At 34.1% G+C, this 18,805-nt stretch overlaps 2 protein-coding genes across 9 annotated transcripts; one reads left to right on the forward strand and one right to left on the reverse strand.

Moving 5' to 3' along the window:
• Positions 1-2,230: 2,230 nt before the first annotated feature.
• LOC107879780 (spore wall protein 2-like) lies at positions 2,231-5,724 on the reverse strand. Its single transcript, XM_047394583.1, has 4 exons — positions 5,616-5,724; positions 3,441-3,593; positions 2,977-3,362; positions 2,231-2,842 (listed from the first exon to the last, which is right to left on the reverse strand). Exons 3-4 carry the CDS (start codon positions 3,104-3,106, stop codon positions 2,295-2,297), a joined length of 678 nt encoding a protein of 225 aa, XP_047250539.1. The 5' UTR covers positions 3,107-3,362; positions 3,441-3,593; positions 5,616-5,724; the 3' UTR covers positions 2,231-2,294.
• Positions 5,725-9,477: 3,753 nt separating this feature from the next.
• On the forward strand, positions 9,478-18,082 carry LOC107839455 (pentatricopeptide repeat-containing protein At3g60050). Of its 8 annotated transcripts, none has more exons than XM_047394587.1 (7): positions 9,478-9,699; positions 11,525-13,082; positions 13,227-13,428; positions 13,891-14,015; positions 16,385-16,502; positions 16,686-16,829; positions 17,088-18,082. In XM_047394587.1, the coding sequence occupies exon 2, from the start codon at positions 11,585-11,587 to the stop codon at positions 13,076-13,078; it is 1,494 nt and encodes a 497-aa protein (XP_047250543.1). In that variant the 5' UTR covers positions 9,478-9,699; positions 11,525-11,584; the 3' UTR covers positions 13,079-13,082; positions 13,227-13,428; positions 13,891-14,015; positions 16,385-16,502; positions 16,686-16,829; positions 17,088-18,082. The 8 variants fall into 8 exon arrangements, with proteins under 8 accessions (XP_047250543.1, XP_016538435.1, XP_047250541.1 ...); XM_047394584.1 differs by having other exon boundaries at positions 9,479-9,699; positions 13,327-13,428; XM_016682949.2 differs by lacking the exon at positions 13,891-14,015.
• Positions 18,083-18,805: the final 723 nt, after the last annotated feature.

The following is an 18,805-nucleotide window of genomic DNA, read 5'->3' on the forward strand; positions in this document are numbered from 1 at the left end:
AATTAACACCATTAAAACATTATAAAGAAATTTTGCTGCATCAATTGTGACTCCCAATCACTTTTGGACGTGATCAAGTGTTATCTTAGACACGACGTAGTCGTAGATCACTAAGATGACATAAAAAGGAGAAGAAATAAAATAAAATAAACTAAAATAAATATTAATCATTCAAGCACTAATGAACGACCGCTTATCATGACAAGAGATTAGACTTGTGTGATGACCATAAGGATGAGTGGTGGTTGTTACTTGTAAGTGTTCAATGGACAAATAATGTATGAGAACAAGGAGTCCTTCTCAATAGAGACGCTTGTTCTAGGTAATTGGTTGTTACTACCATTGCCCTCCCCTATACCTATTTGATCGAGTGTTCAATTGATTTGTAATCTTATATTATGATATTTAGTCATTTTACATTGCGTGAATGATGTTAATTTATTTTATTTTATTTTATTTCTTCCTTTTTTTAATCTCACCTCTTTTGAAAATAGACTTGTTATGATATCTTGAGTATATTATAGATAAATAGCTTTATGTATACCAGACTTTATTATTAGTCATGTATCGACAAAAGAAGTCTATTTTCAAAGGATGTGAGATTAAAAAAAAAAGAAGAAATAAAATAAAATAAAATAAATTAACATCACTCACGCAATGTAAAATGACTAAATATCATAATATAAGATTACAAATCAATTGGACACTCGATCAAATGGGTATAGGGGAGGGCAATGGAAGTAACAACTAATTACCTAGAACAAGCGTCTCCGTTGAGAAGGACTCCTTGTTCTCATACACTACTTGTCCATTGAACACTCACAAGTAACAACCACCCCTCATCCTTATGGTCATCAGACAAGTCTAATCTCTTGTTATGATAAGTGGCCGTTCATTAGTGCTTGGATGATTAATATTTATTTTATTTTATTTCTTCTCCTTTTTATGTCATCTCAATGATCTACGACTACGCCGTATCTAAGATAACACTTGATCACGTCCAAAAGTGATTGGGAGTCACAATTGATGCATCAAAATTTCTTTACAATATTTTAATGGTGTTAATTGACATACTCCAATTTTATTTTATATAATTTCTCCTTTTTTTTCTCATTATTTTAAGTCGTTCATATATTCAGCAAGTTGATCATAGATAGTATAAAAGGTCTATAATCAACCGTAGTCTTAATTGATAATATTCTAATACACAGGATAATCAACATTGACATCAATATATAAGTCGTAAGTCACCCAGTCGATAATAGAAGACATATACATTCGTTAGAGAACCCTTGAAGTAAAATATAATCCATTTAAATTTTCTCCAAGAGTACAATTCTAACGGGTAGAATTTTTCAACGGTCAGATTTTGATAGCCTTACTATATTAATTAAAGGGACCCTTTTGGACTCCTCCATGTTCATTTATTCATGACTTTCAAGTTTTGCATCAACAATAACAATGTCGCAGTCATCTCAAACTTCCAAAAGTTCTTATATTTACCGTTGTGGTAATCCTGCGGTGTTGAAAACATCACGCACCGATAGAAATCCGGCGCGAAAACTCTACAATTGTGCGGTTGGAAAGGTTTGTTTTTGTTTAAATAAAAATTTATTTGTGTTCATATAATAATTCAATTTACTAATTTATCTTCGTTATTTTAGGATCATGGTAGATGTTCTTATTTCAAGTGGATTTCCTCCGATTTCGAGGTGTCAAAATTTCAAGGCATTTCAAAGTTTGAAATGTTTGAAAGGCTTAGAGATTCTGAAGAAAATAGGGATCCTCTAATGACATTATATAGAGAATCAGAACACAAGATTGATCACTTAAAGGGATTAATGAAAGATGTCGAAATTGAGAAGGATCAACTTAAGCATAAGTTGGCTATGGCTGAAGAAAAAGAAAAGGGCATGAAATTTATGGTCTATGATTTACTATTAGTTTTAGCTTTTTGGAAAGGTGTAATGGGGGTGTAGTGGGATTGAATGTATTCTGAATGTTTTATTAATCGACTACTTGTTACTTATATTATAAATGGTTTACCTTTTTCATTCATCGACTACACATCGCTCTACTGTATATGCTTTACCTTTTAATCAGAGTGTATAATCAACGATGACAATTCATGTAAAATTAATGATACGTTGATTATATAAAATGAAAAATGTTTATCATAAACTATAAAGGTTGTTTAGAAAATAAAATTGTTCAGTTCTACGCATCCCGAGCTGAAAGTTAGAAGTTAACATTATCTAGTCAAATAAAAATAATCATTAGCCACAAATAAATATTTAATAATTGTCTAAAGATTCAACATTTTCGGTTTTCACCATCATCTTGTCGATTTCCTGACTAACTTCATTAAGAAATTCATCCAAGTTTGGAAATTCATTCTTGTTATCCTTCTCCGCGATGCCTTCTTTTTCTGGTGCATCACTTTTTCCTTCTTTTTTATGTTGTTTTTTCTCAACTTCTTGTGCATTCTTCTCTTCTGTTTTCTCTCCATCTCCTTCATTGTTTTCTTCTTCACAACCGTTTTTTTCATTTTTATCATCTTCATCCTGTCCGCCTTCGTCATGATCCTCCTTCTTCACACCAGCTGATCCATCAGCTTTGTTTTCTTCTTCACAAACAACTTTTTCATTTTTTTCTTCTTCTTTCTCTTCATCGCCTTCATCCAGATTTTCCTTCTCTACCACAGCTGCAACCTCAGAGATCATCACCTCATCAGCATTGATGGAGGAATGTTCCAAAGCTGCTACCTCAAGGAGGGCTTCTTTGATGCCGCTGTCATCGCAGCCAGCCCTCGCCGTTGAATGCCGACTTTGCACCTGCACACCTATATTTTCAAGTATCTATCGTTTATAATAAACTAAGATATCGGTTGATGAAGAATGGTATAGATTCTATTATTATAGGTAAAAGGGATTATATAAAATATGCATCTTCTATAATATATAGAGTAGATATTACCTTCAGCTTCATCTCTCTTCTTTTGCCTCTCCTTTTCTGCTCTCCTCAGCCTCTCTTCTTTTACGAAATCAGCGATGTCCTTGATCGAATCCTCCAACCTAAACACGTGTTCTTCCAGATTTTCAATCATCGGTGTCTTTCCCGATGCTCTCAGCTTACTTGTCCCCGCACCCCGAGTGACATGCTTGAAATAACATTTTTACCTAAATCCCAGTCATCATCTCATCCTTACCATCCTCCGATGAGGTGATGACAGTCACACCCTCCAGACAGGTCTTCAAGCCATCGATGAATGCATCATTCGGTTCGTCTGTAAATGCTTTGAACTTTTTCATGTAGTGCTGCTTTATTTCACGAACTGTGGGAATAAGTTATGGGTGCACTCTCTACAGATAAATAGGCAAATGTGATTGATTAGCAACATAATATTGGTAAAATTATTCATCGAAAGAAATATTTCATACCTTTGTGCTCCATCCATTCAAATATGGATCATCTTCGATTAGTTTATCGCCTTTTGAGGTGTGTCATCTGAGCAATCGGGGAATGGGCAGCGGGTCTTCAGTTGATTTACCATTTCCCCTGCCGAGCGCGGGAAAGACTTCGTATATTAAAATCTGTGATAAAAAAAAAAAAAAACATAAAACTGAGATTAAGTATATTATAGACACCATAGATGAATTACAGTATATAATAAACTACTTCAATGGTTTATAATCAAACACCATAAATGCCCAGGAAAATTCGTAGAACGGGTACAATGAAACTCCCTTTTGTCTCAAATGTCTTCTTCTGTCTGCTGAAGTCCATCCGTTTCTTTAGATAATCTAGAGTCAAGGAAAATGACTCCTTACCCCAAGGGAATTTCTCAAAGAAGCCTAAGTTATCCATCATCTTGATGGTGTCTATGTCCACAGTTTTTGACAAGTCCCGTGCAAACAATATGCAGTGCACGAACCAAACTAAGCAGCATTTGAACTTGTTCTCTTTGTCCAGCCTCCCACCTCTAATAAGCTTCAACAATCTCTTTGCATTTACACTTCTTTTTTTCACAATCTTTTTTAAAAAAGTTTCATCTTCCTCCATCGCTTTGACATATCTTGCGGGGATAACGCCCACAATTTAAACCAGTGATTAGCGCAAACTTCTTCAGGCCAAAACATGTAGGACTGTCATTGATGTTGAACCACATTTCATGCAGCTTGTTGTCCGGTTCGACTCGGCGCAGAAGTGTATAGTGGACAAGCTGTCCATTGAACTTCATATGTTCTGGCAGGTCCCATAAACCACCAAAACAGGAATTCTTAAACCTAGACTTCAGATGTTGATCAACCACGACTTGTTTGAATTCATTAAACATCTTCAAACGGGACTTAACGAATATCTTAGCCGGAAATGATCCGACATCATCCAAGACTATGGCGAGGTCGTAACTCTTAGCTGAAACAAACCTTGCACAGTGGGGTAAGATCAGTGCTTCCTCGTCTATCCTAGCCTCAAGAGAATATATTTCCTCTGGCTCATCTCGAACCTAAGCTTCAACTGCTTCCTCGCTGTAATTTCTATTCTCTAATTGATCGACTACTCGTTTTTTTCTTCTCTCAGATCTATCACCTTCTGTAGCCTTGCGTTTGTTACCTCTAAAACCATTTGTTATGATCTATGGACAAAAACTACCATTTTTCAGCAATAACAACAACTACAATACCTAATCGACCTAGCAGTCTATTAACATGGCAGTAGTTCCAGCACCAAAAATTCTAATTTGTAGAACAAGTTTCTTTGAAAACAACCCCATCATCCACAAGAACATACATCTAAATCACCATTATATTGAACAAAAACAGGAAGGAACCCAGATTTTAAGCATGCAAATTGAAAAAAATTCGCAAAAAAAACTCAATGCGATCGTCGAGGAAAGTTAAAATCCAATGAGAACAATGCACAAACAAATCAAATACCAACTTAAAAACACAAATTATAAGTAAAATCAATCCTTATTTTTTCAAAAAAAATTTAATTGACAGTAGATACAATACCTAATCGACCTAGCATTCTATTAACATAGCAGCAGTTGCAGCACCAACTCAATGCAGCAGTTGCAAAAAAAATTCAATTTACAACACATTTTTATCACGCAAATCGACAAAAAGTGGCAAAAAAATCTTATTGCAATCGTTGAGGAAAGTTAAAATTCAACACAAACAAACCGAATACCAACTTAAAAACACAAATTATAAGTAAAATCAAGCCTCATTTGTTTTTAAAAAAAATTAACTTTTCGAGTCTAATTATCAAATATGCAATGAAGAAATCCCCAGCATGAACATGCTTCTACAACTCCATTACATTGGAGAAAAGTTTTAACAAAAATCACATATTTTGCCACATTCCGACAAAATTAGTGAAGAAATTTCAACATGCAATCGCAAAGGATAATCAATACACACCAATTATCCGTAAAAAATTAGTAAATACCAATTAAAAACAACCACTTTCACTAAAATCAAACCCCGTTTTAAAAAAAAAATCAATTTATTTGAACTCCAACGACTTCACCCGCCACAAATGAGTACGGAAAAAAAAAAAAAAACGATCAATATGAAGCACAAATTCACCGGAACAATAATATAGCTTACCTGAAGTTGAAGATCGAAGTTGGAGCTGATGCTTGAAATTGAAAATGATGGAAAGGGAGAAGAACCGTTTTTGGTAAAGAGAGAGAAGATGAGAGAATTTTATTTTATTTTTATATTTAATGGAAGAGTAGGGTTAAATATGTATTTAATAAATACATAAGTGGTTCTAAAAGATTTTAAAAATACATAAGGGGTGCTAAAATGTTTTTTTCTTTTACACTTAAGCCCATGGCCCACCAAACCCTAACAAATTAGAATTTACCAAAATGAGTGTCCATTTGTTAAAATAAGTTTTCAAAGTGGACCAACACTTAAATCTTCTCAACCTACTACTAGTATTCAAATCCTTTTCTCCGATCAGTTTTTGCCATCTCCATGATTTATTAACTCATTTCCATTCTCCTTTTGGAGTATTTCCATTTCCTTTGCCAAAATTTTATGTTTGTTCTCCCAAATGATCGGCTTTGATTGTTGTATGTTCTCTTTTGTTAAAAAAATAATTTGTTATATTTATCATTGGCTTGCTGTATCAAGATTTTGTTTTCGCTGTAAGTCATCAAGAATTCTACTTTGTTTAAGTACTATTTTCTATTTGTTTAACACTCCTATTTCTTCCTATTCGTTGCATGTTTTTCTTGGTCTATAAATATTGGTCATCTATTCCAAACTTTATTCATTGAAGATCAATCACCTAAGAATATCATCTCTAGAATTGTTCCAAAGATTGGTTGATAATCTACCTAAGGAAAAAAAAAATGGATGAAAGGTGCAAAAGGTGGTCATGGATCGACACATGAATTACCTTTTCAACGTATTAAAATATTTCGAATTGTAATTATACGTATTGGCGATTGAGAAAATATAATTAATTACTACTCTATTATATGAACAAAATAAGCAAGAGACACAGACAATTTTGAATTTAGCTCTACTAATGTAAATCCTTAGTTTTAAATTTGTCAAACGTAGAAGGTTGCTATTAATGAAATACTCTTAAGTTAGTTTTCTTAATATTTTTTACTAGATATTTGAGGTCGTGCCAGAATGTGCTTAATGTATGTTACTATTTTATCTCAATTTATGTGGTATAGATGAAATTTAAAAGGCTACAAATTTTTTTGTATATTTTTAAATATTTTACACTATTAGTTATTGATTTATAATATTTTTACATAATTTTCAGATACCATATGTTACTCGTTTTGTCTCAATTTTATGTGATACTGATGTAATATTTGAGAAAGCCAATCAAATTTGTTATACAGTTTTAGATATTTTAAGTTGTTAATCATACTATAATTTATACAACTTTCTACGTAATTTTTAAATAATACTCCCTCTATCCTAATTTATATGACATCTATAGAATTTGAAAAGTTAAGCGAATTTTCTATACATCTTTCAAATATTTTAGTTTGATAATTATTGAGATTTATATTATTTTTCATGAAATCTTCAAATAATGTATCCTAATTTATGTTGCATTATTGTGATTTATATTATTTCTTACGAATTTTTTAAATAATATATTTCAATTTATGTTACATTGATAAAATTTTTAGTCAACTAAATTTTTACATGTCTCCAAATAATTTAAATTATTAATTATTGTAATTCATAATACTTTTATATAATTTTTAAATATATGACAAGTTAAATTAAAAATAAAATAATTAAATTAAAATAAAAAATATTAAATTACAAAAATATCCTTATTGGCAACTGCTTGCTTTAGCTGTCTGCTACTCACACTTGTATTATATTACAAAAATATCCTCATCGACAACTGTTTGCTTTAGTTGTGTGCTACTCACACTTATATTATACTACTAAATATTGAAAGCTCATGCTAGCACGAGCCCAATATATGTTATTTTTTAGTCTCAATTTATGTGATACAAATAAAATTTTGATAATTAATTATATTTTAAATACTTTTTAGATATTTTAAGTTGTTAGCTATTGTAATTTATAATGGTTTTTTTGACATTGTAATTTACTATTTTAAGTTGTTAGCCATTATAATTTATAATATTCTCCTTATCCAAGCTTTTGTAGCATTGATAGTCTATTATATTTTAAAAATAATTTAAGTTTTTAATTATTGAAATTTATAATTCTTTTTTTATTTCAATTTAAGTGACATTGACATAATTTTGAGAGTCAATCAAATATTACGATTGAAGTCGCGAAGTAGACATGTCTTAAATGACTCATAGTTACTTATTAGAAGTGATACAATAAAATTACTATAAAAAATAGTTGTGAAAAAAATTTAAACGGGACTCACATAAGATATCAAGTTAATTTAAAACATCAATAGTTAATTTATCATTTATTTATTTTATTTTTTATTAAATATTATTTCTTTTAATATTTAAACTCATAATAATTAATTAGGGATAAAATAGTAAAATTACTGTTGAAACAACTGAAGCAGACATGTCATAAATGACTATTTTACTTTTTTTTATTAAATATTATTAATTTTTTAATACGTAAATGACATAAAATAATCAATTAGGAAATAACTTATTAGAAGTGATATAACAAAATTAATATAAAAAATAGTTGTAAAAAAAATTTAGACGGGTCTTATATAAGATGTCAAATTAATTTAAAACATCAATAATTTGTTTATCATTTTTATTAAATACTAGTATTAATTTTTTTTAATATTTAAATGATTTATAGTAATTAATTAAAGATAAAATAATAAAATTATGGTTGAAGCAGCTGAAGCAGACATGTCATAAATGTCTATTTTATATTTTTTGTAAAATATTATTAATTTTTTAATATTTAAATGATATATAATAATTAATTAGGGGTGATATAGTAAAATCATAAAGGAAGCAAACATGACGATCTTCACCTACTTCCCTTCACGCTTTTATATATTATAATTTTTATATCTAATAAGAGGGAATAGGGAAAAGCCCGCAGGTCTCCGTCAACATGCCTGCTTTTTTTTGCATGTTTCATGATTTGCTTCCTCCGTGATTTTATTATATCATTTCTAATTAATTATTATAATTTTATTTATGTATTAGAAAATTAATAATATTTAAGAAAAAAATTATATCTTATAGATATTTATGACAAGTCTGCTTCAACAGTTTAACTCAAGTATTTTTGTATAGTAATTTTATTATACTACTTCTAATTCAATATGTCTGCTTCGCTGTTTCAACTGTGATTTTGCTATGTCATTCCTAATTAATTATTATGGCCATTTAAAATTTTTCACAAGTATTTTTATAGTAATTTTGTTATGTCATTTTTAATTAGTTGTTGTGAGTCATTAAGACATGTCTGCTTCGCTGCTTCAATCGTAAATTTACTATATCACCCATAATTAATTATTATGGTCATCTAAGCATTTGAAAATTACATAAAAAGAATTGTAAATTACAATAGTTAACAACTTAAACTATCAAAAAAAAATCTGTTATATATTTTTAAAAAATATGTAAAAAAATACTAAAAATCATAATAATTAAAATAAATTTTAAAAAAATATTTGTCGGATTCATGCCTTGCACTGGCTATTAATAACTACTAGTACAGTAATAAAGTAATATGTTCTAGATTATATGTATAGGGTTATATTTTACTTAAAATTTCAGTATTAAAGGTAAAAAAGAAAATGAGAACAAGAGCAAAGTTAATGAAAATAATTTAAGTTTTATGGATAGTCAATGTATAAATATTCTATACTATCAAAATTTGATTTGCTATTGCATGTTACTTTTTAAAATTTTATGTAAATAATTAAGTAACTGCAATAGCAGATCAAATTAATTGATAGTAGAATATTTTACTTAAAAATATTATTGGAGCCAAAAAGGAGAATTAGCTTAAAAAAAAACCCAGCATTTTATGAACACTTTGGTATCGTTACTATACCCTTTGCTTCCTTCGCTCTTCCCTTTGCGCAGACTCTGGAGCCCCAGCCAGCAAACCCAATTACCAGAGCTACTTCAACTTCTCCCGCCGGCAGCTAATTCCGGCGCCGGTAGATGCTCCGTCGCTTTCTGCGTCAATGACTCCCTTCTTATTATCCCAATGTATCTTTCAATCTGTAGGTTCTTTCCCTTTTCTACTCTTTCAGCAACTTTCCCAGCTATTTCAATTATTGTAATCATTCATTTCGTTTTGAGCTTATTACAAGATCTGTATTTTTGCCTGCATCCGCACATATGTATATAGAGACTGTATAGATTTGGTATCGAGCTGCTAAAGGGGTAAAGGTTACAGTTTTAAGTATTTTGGGGGGTTTGTAAGGATTGGGGGTGGGTTCGAGGGTTTTCTTGCATTTTCTTGTTGTTTGAAGAGATTGTTGATTTGAGGATTCTTATACAATTTATTTCCATTGATAGATTCTAAGGTAGGCTTGGAGCAATTTGGTAAGGGTAGAATATTTTGTTTGAAAGGCCTAGGTTCCATAGCACGACTTGGTAGATTTAGGGGTCATTTGGTATGCGGCATAAGTTGGGATATCCAGGATTAAGCTTGAGATAAGATTTACTATGCGTTTGGTAGACGGTCCGAGATGAATTTATTCCGTCTACCAAACATGGAATAATCTTATCCATGATCTTAATCTTGGATGTCCCATTTTATTCCATCCAGCTTGGGATTATTTTATCCCGCCTCCCAGATGGAATAAATTAGTCCGGGGATTATATTCCATGGACTATAATCTCAAGATAATTTAATCCATTTACCAAACAACTCCACATTAGGTCCTGTGTTTGATGGGAGGCTTCTTAGTATGGAGAGGGATTATATGACAGAGTAGAAATAAATATGAAATTTAAAGAATCCTTGTTGGTGGGGGACTCTTCATCTTTCCTGAAAGACAAATTATTAAGTATTGGAATGAAAAATATCTATGGGGAGCGGAATGGCTAATGAAGAGTGAAGGGTTCATATAGTAGACTCTAACCAGTTGGGGATTGAAGCATAGTTGTTTTTGTTGTTATTGATGGAGAAAAGGTGATGACGTAATGTAACCTAAATCCAGGACCAAGGTATGCCACAGAAAGAGGACTTAAGTTGAACAAAAATATTTATAACTAAGGGAGGCTGTTAAATCCCTGAGCTAGGTGCGAAATAGGTTTCGTGTTTCCCGTCAGTTTACTGGCTTCAGTGCAGGCTCCTATATGGATATTATGCTTGTGTTGTATTCTTCACTATTTTCTTAAGAATTCCAAGAGATTGTAGATCCTTTAAGGAATCTTTCCTTCATACGATTTTTGGTCTACCTTATTCCCCCTTAATACATTCAGTTGTCATATTGTGTGCACCTGTAATCTTTGTCCATGTCGGAATAAGACATGATCAAACCATCTACCATCACTATCAAATGCCACATTTCTTTTCTTTTTTGGTCTTCTATGTATTTGCACATTTTGCCTGATATGATTACTTATAATCTTGTATGGGTATCTGAGAAAAGAAAAAAATATAATGCTAAGTTATAGCTGCTAATGCATATGCAATATTTTTTTCCTATAAGCAATTCATATGCTAGTCGTAAAAGAGACCCATAGGAGTTTGATTTTTCTCAGAGGAGGACTGTTCTTACTTCTTTACGCATTGCCTGATTGGATAACTAAATGGTTTTTTATTGAAGTATTAGTGCAACATGAATTTGTAATTGTTCAATAAGTATTCAGATAAATGTAAAATGATGTTACTAATTCTTATATATGATTTCCAAAAAAGTTAGATGCTTGTGAATAATGAGATTGAAAATACTAATTAAACACAAATAGGCTAGGTTGTGTGGAGATAGTTAAAGAGTTTGATTTGAGTTATTAATATCTAGTGGAATCTATGAAGATAACGCATTTGATTTATTTTAACTGATCTCATGTGTCCTTTTTCTTTCTTGTATGCAGAGAAAGTGATGGCTTGCTACTCACTATTTTTTCTTGCTATAGTATATTCAAGGGACTAGCATGTATTCGGTAGCTCTCTTTGGTCAAAGAGTTACTCAAAGATTCTCATATTTTAGCACCTTTTCACGGTTTTTATGTAATCAACAATCTGACACTGATGGAACTGGAAATGGTTTTGGGAGAATCGAGGATTACTTGAATGAGAGCTGGAAGAGTATGAAGTCCGATAATAATATGAAAGATAATTCTGACATGCAGGAGTCAGTTGACTTTACTGGAATGAACGGCTGCTATGGAGGCCATTTCCGGCAAAAATTTTCAACCCGGCACGATTTTATTGAGAAAGCAAGAAATGAGGCTAGTATGATTCTTGAAATTCTTCAACAAGATGGTCCAGGATTTGATGCAAAAACAGCTTTAGATAATTCACATATTACGGTTTCAAGCCTGCTTGTGAGAGAAGTTCTTCTAGGTATCTTGAAAACAATAAATTATGCTAATAAAAATAGGTGTGCGAAGCTGGGGTACAAGTTTTTTGTATGGTCTGGTCAAAAAGAAAATTACCGGCATACGGCAAATTCATACCAACTTATAATGAAGATTTTTGCAGAGTCTGAGGAATTCAAGGCTATGTGGAGATTAGTAGATGAGATGACTGAGAAAGGATACCCTACAACTGGTAGGACATTTAATTTGTTGATATGTACTTGTGGAGAGGCAGGTTTGGCTAAAAAAGTAGTAGAGAGGTTTATTAAGTCAAAGACATTTAATTATAGACCATTCAGGCATTCGTTTAATGCAATTTTACATTCCCTTCTGGGTGTAAATCATTATAGGTTAATTGAGTGGGTATATCAGCAAATGTTGGTTGAAGGTCATCTTCCTGACATGTTAACTTATAACATACTGTTATGCTCAAAATATAGGCTGGGAAAGCTGGATCAGTTTCATAGATTATTAGATGAAATGGGCCGGAATGGATTTTCACCCGATTTTCATACATTTAACATCCTTCTTCATGTTCTTGGTAAAGGAGATAAACCGCTAGCAGCAGTCAACCTTCTAAACCACATGAAAGAAGTTGGTTATGAACCAAGCGTTCTCCATTTTACCACTTTGATAGATGGGTTAAGTCGGGCTGGTAATTTGGATGCTTGCAAATACTTCTTTGAAGAGATGATTAGGCAGGGTTGTATGCCTGATGTTGTGTGTTACACTGTTATGATAACAGGATACGTTGTGGCTGGGGAACTTGATATAGCTCAGGAACTGTTCATTGACATGCGTGCCAATGGGCAGTTGCCAAACGTGTTTACTTACAATTCCATGATTCGGGGGCTCTGTATGGCTGAGAAATTTGACGAGGCATGCATGATGGTGAAAGAAATGGAATCAAGGGGTTGTAATCCAAATTTTATGGTGTATAGTACTTTAGTCAGTTATTTGAAAAATGCTGGAAAGCTGTCCAAAGCTCATGAAGTAATAAGACATATGGTGGATAAAGGACAGTATGTCCATCTCGTTCCAAAGTTCAAAAGATATAGAAGATGTTAAAGAGGTAACCAATGCTAAACTTAGCTGGCTAGAATGAAAATCTAATTCTTCTACCAACTAATGTTAATTTGATACTTTTATGGAGTTATATTATGTATTGGATGAACTTTTGATATGCGAAGTAGCAATGACGATGAATTCTGTACAGGCTAAACCACTTTTTTTGTATAACTGCTGTCAACACCATGCATTAGTTCTGTGCTTATGCCTCCATGTTCTGAAGTTGAATTAGCTTACCATAAAACCAGGTAGTATTGCCGCTGTTGGTGCTTGCAATTTGACTGGTGTCATAAGTTCGCAGGTCCACCTCCCTACCATATGCCGCAAAAAAGCAGCGACCAAGGAAAAAGGTACCAGATTTATTTCGTAATTGTTGGATCAGTAAGCAAATAGGGTAAAGGTACCAACTTTATGAACTTATCACCTTATGTCATTCCATTACCTGGCTTTTTTTTTTCGCAAAGTGTAATGAAACAAAATGCTTTGCTTATTCAAACCTATTAGTATCAATGCACTTGTTGAATTAATCATTCAAAATAGACCATCGTCTTATTGCTTTTTAATCATTTCTCAAGTTGCTAATGTCAGGGTTCCTAGAATTCTCGACCCTTAATTATCAGTGATGACCCCATCTCATCACTTGAATGTTATGCTATCTTACCCATTTTTGAGATTACTAAATGTCTGCCTGTGATTAGTTTGCCTATATATTCTTAAAGCTAATTATACTGAATTGTAATCTCAAAACATGTCACCGCTAGACACTGTGTTACTCTAGCTTCTTGATCTTTCACCTGCTCCTTTGGCAACAGAAAAACTCTGACAAGAAAGCATGCAAAGTGATGATGATGAGATACCTTCTAGATAGGCTGGTTGAGGTGATATGCAGGGAAGCTTATTAATTTGCTGATGATGGGCGCTTCTTATGGTGGAAAATGTATATCAACTTACATTATTTTCAGCTTCAGTTCTAGAATAATAGTTAATGGAACAACTAATACAATATTGACTTATGCAACCATGCTTGGAGGCAAGCAAACCTATCAAGTTTACGAAACAAAAATTTGGAACGGAAGTAAGAATATTTAAATTCATGATTACTTGCCATCCATCCATAATCCATTTTCACCTCGTCTTATCTCATTGGGGTATAAGAACAAGGGTGACATCCAGAATTGCAACAACTATAGGGGTATTAAGTTGTTGAGTCACACTATGAAGATTTAGGAGAGAGTGGTCGAGCGGAGGTTGAGGAGGATAGTGTCTATTTCGGAGAATCAGTTTGGCTTTATGTCCGGTCGCTCGACGACGGAGGTAATTCACCTGGTGCGGAGACTGGCGGAGCAGTATAGGAAAGGAAGAAGGATCTTCACATGGTGTTTATCGACTTGGAGAAGGCTTACGACAAAGTCTCTAGGGATGTGGGGTCCCGGTGGTGTACATCAGATCGATTAAGGACATGTATGATGGAGCTAAGACACAGGTGAGGACGGTGGGAGGAGTTTCAAAGCATTTTCATGTCTTGACAGGATTGCATCAGGGATCGACTCTTAGCCCATTTTTGTTTGCATTGGTGATGGATGTATTGACGCGGCGTATTCAAGGAGAGGTGCCTTGGTGTATGCTTTTTGCGGATGATGTAGTATTTGATTGATGAGACGCGGGGAGCTGTGAATGATAAATTGAAGGTTTGGAGACAAACCCTTGAGTCTAAAGGGTTCAGGTTGAGTAGGAGCAAGACAGAGTATATAGAATGCAAGTTTAATGACTTGAGGCAGGAGGACGAGGTGGTAGTTAAGTTGGATTCCCAGGTTGTTTATAGGAGAGATAGTTTTAAGTATCTCGGGTCCATGATTCAAGGGAATGGAGAGATTGATGAGGATATCTCCCACCGTATTGGGGCAGGTTGGATGAAGTGGAGGCTCGCCTTGGGAGTGTTGTGTGATAAGAAGGTGCTGTTCAAACTTAAAGGCAAATTTTACAGAGTGGTAGTCCGTCCGGTCATGCTGTATGGAGCGGATTGTTGGCCAGTAAAGAACTCCCATATCCAAAAATTGAAGGTGACAGAAATGCGGATGTGTGGGCTTACTAGGAGTAATAGGGTTAGGAATGAGACTATTCGGGAGAAGGTTGGAGTGACTTCGGTGGAGGACAAGATGCGGGAAGTTCGGTTGAGATGGTTCGGGCACGTGATGAGGAGGGGCACGGATGCCCCAGTTCGTAGGTGTGAGAGGCTTGCTTTGGATGATTTCAGGCGGGGTAAGGGTAGGCCGAAGAAATATTGGAGAGAGGTGATTAGACGTGACATGGAGCAGTTACAACTTACTGAGGACATGACCCTAGATAGGAAGGTTTGGAGGACGCGAATTAGGACAGAAGACTAGTGCCTAGGGGGGGGGGGGGGGGGCGGTGTTAAGAGTTAGGGAAGGCTTTGGGGGGGGGGGGGGGGGGGGGGGGGCTTTTGGTTCGTTAGTATAGGGTATTACTGTATGGGTGTCTTATTTTTGTTATTCCATCTTGTTTCATGCTTTATTATGAATTTGTTTATTATTCTTTGTCTTGAGCCGGGGGTCTATCGGAAACAGCCTTTCTACCTCTCCGGAGGTGGTGGTATGGACTATGTACATTTTACCCTCCCCCGACCCCACTGTGTGGGAATACACTGGGTTTTTTGTTGTTTATCTCATTGAATATTATTGAGTCATTCTAGTGTGTCACTATAATTGGCAAGTTATGATCTACCACTGATCATTTGTCTCGATGGAATGATTGCTACTGTTGATGTTCCTCTTTGCTTCCGTTGAGTTTGTATTGCAGCAGTTTCTGTAAGTGTTTCCAATAGTATGTGTCTTAGGTGTGAAATAGTCTTGGAAGGTGGACATATGCAGTACAGTGTTTCTTGGTAGTCTCTTTATACTTGTTTACGCCATTAACCTAGCAGTTTGTTATTAATATTTGTCTCCCAGAGGTGATTCCACCACCTTAAAGTTGAGACAAGGAATTAGGATGAACTTCATTGAACAGTAATTTGGCCCTTTATAAGCCAAGTACATTAGGCTATATATAATTCTTTTATATAGTAGACAAGTCTCCCACGCCCAGCAAATGGTTATTAGATTCTCTCTCATCTTCCCTGGATGTGATTGTTAAATTTAATCACCTATTGTTTTCCTGCCATCTGTCACCATGGAAGTGCTCATCTTAATCCAGATAAAGGTTGCATCTTACATATCTGTTCTCCTATTCTTTTGGTGGTGTGGATCTTAGACTGATAAAGGAGAGATAACTAATCCACCCAAAATACAGGCAACATGGCATGGACAATATTGCAACATGCATCTTTGAGGGCATGATTCTAATGTAGTGGTGGTGTTTGTTGGCTTGGTGCCGAATTGAAGTTTCTTGCTCGTAAAACACAATGATGGTAGGTTTCTTTGGATGAGACATGTCAGGGAATAAAAGAAATAGAACATAACCTGCAAGTATTGTTCAATAATGACTTGCTGGATTAGAGAAAACTTCACACTATTATGCAGTGTATAAAAGTTTCGTACTTTGTGATATTGGCACAAACTAACTAGTATTTCCTATTCTTAATATCATGCAGCTGATTTTGACACAAAGCAAAGAGAGTGAAGCCATGATCAATTAGACATAGCTCACTTTTTGCCTTGAGCCATGAATTCCAGCTTGCAAGTAGCCACTTCTGAACATCAAGAGCATCTATACGCCTTCTTATTCCAAACACTAGGTACACTCTCCTTGCCTGAACATATGATGATTGCAATACTTAAATACGTTTTAGGTAGCCTGCTTTGAACTGTCGAGAGAAAAGATAGTTATGATGTGATTAGCACTTCAGAAGTTTTCGTGGTTTCACATTATTATTATTGTTAATGCCAGCAATCAATTCCTTTTATTGGTGTTAGGAATTGCTTCATAAGCTTGTAATGAGCATTCCATGGGTTTCAGTAGTACAATGGCTATTAATGTAAATTTTATTTTGCAGATGTAAGTGTGAAGTGCTCTAGATAAGAGAAAAATCAAGCACTTAAACATGGGAGACCAATGTTCAAGTTCCAGCTGAGACAAAAAACCACTAGGTGACTTCTCTTCGTCTGCATAAGCCTTGGAGGGCAAAGTTATTTGGTACCTCTGCTGGTGGGAGGTAGCCAGTGGATTACTCGAGCTGTCAAGATGCGCAAGTTGGCCTGAACACCATCGTTATCAAGATAAAAGGGGAAAAAGAGAAGAATAAAGCAACTTGTAACACAAGAGGCTTTAGAGACTTAATCCAGATGCAATGCTGGAAAAAATAACTGACAAAAAAAGTATTGTGATCAAGAGGTCAATTAGATGATGTTTAATTGGAAACAACAATCTATTTTCTTCATCAAGGATAGGTCTTCCATGTGAGCTGTATAGTAGACTAATACTTGATCCCATCTTAGAATGTGTCAAATGGACTGCTGTGGACTTGTAGCAGTGCCTTTGTATAGTGGTCGATTAGTTGAAGGATTATGAAGTAAGAAGGAAAGGATGAAAGTATGGAGCATGGTAAGGCATAATATAATGTGCCTTCTTGTTGTATCCTTTACATTGTGACAAATTGACCGCGAAATTTTGTAGAGTAGGAAAGTAAACATGTAGCATTGTAAATTGTTACATATATGTAAAGAAGCTAGCCTTGACCCTGTTTTTTTTCTGAGAAGAAAGAATGCAGGGAAAAATAAAGGGGAAAATATAGAAAACTGAGAGAGATGTTTTCAATGGTGGGGTTTGGACAAAAAGAAAGGCACTCAAGAGAAAAAGGGATCGTCATTTCTCTAGAGAGCTATTTTCATTTATCTATGTTTGACAATGAAGATGGTTGAATACAATTAAGGACCCGTTTGGCCATTTTCCAGCATATGTTTTCCTTTATTTGAGAAACAATGTTTGGCCATGAAGTGCTGGAAGTTTATGTCGAATTTGGAAAGCAATTTTTAACTTATTATTCACTTTTGAAGTTGTATTTAAGTACATTCAAATATGAATATTATTTCACATATTCTTCACAAAAAGTATAATCAAACATAACTTCATCTTCAATTCCAACTCCATAAAAAGTTCAAATAAAACAAGAAATATTCAAAATATATGACCAAAACGCCTATAAAAAATGAACATGCGTGAGAGTAACACTCTTTCTTTTTCTTTTTTCACTTTGTCTATTTTGTGCGCAAAACACACACCTGTTACATTACTAAAGTGGGAGAGGGACAAATTTTATTACACTATTTAGCCCTTAAAATAAATTGAAGCAAATTTCCAATTTCTTCAATTATTGAAACGCTTATTTAGGGCTCATTTGTTTGCGCTTAATGGGGGTTTGAATCTGAATGGCTCAGATTTCAGGTCATTAGGTGCATTTGTTTTTTATTAAGATTTTAGCACTTAATAGGTCTGAATAAGTCTTAATCATTCAGATCTAGAATCAAGTCTTAATAAGTCTGAAGAGGTATTCTGATATTGGATAATATTCACCGTCACTCTATTCATAATCATCAGTCACCAGCTCTACCACTGCCATCATTGTCAACTGTCACCCACCACCACCAACCACCTCCACCATCACAACCACCGTCAACAACAAATATCGCTACTAACCACTATTGTCAACCGCTACCACACCTACTACCTCTATTATTCTAATTATATTAACGTCACCACCACCATCAACAACAC

This window comes from Capsicum annuum, chromosome 8, assembly GCF_002878395.1.
Source record: "Capsicum annuum cultivar UCD-10X-F1 chromosome 8, UCD10Xv1.1, whole genome shotgun sequence".
NCBI lineage: Eukaryota > Viridiplantae > Streptophyta > Magnoliopsida > Solanales > Solanaceae > Capsicum > Capsicum annuum.

Excerpts from the sequence above, each read along its gene's own strand:
- LOC107879780 (XM_047394583.1), bottom strand. The coding sequence starts at position 3,106 with ATGATTGAAAATCTGGAAGAACACGTGTTTAGGTTGGAGGATTCGATC. Across the intron at positions 2,843-2,976 it reads GAAGAGAGATGAAGCTGAAG|GTGTGCAGGTGCAAAGTCGG; the intron begins GTAATATCTACT and ends TTGAAAATATAG.
- LOC107839455 (XM_047394587.1), top strand. The coding sequence starts at position 11,585 with ATGTATTCGGTAGCTCTCTTTGGTCAAAGAGTTACTCAAAGATTCTCA.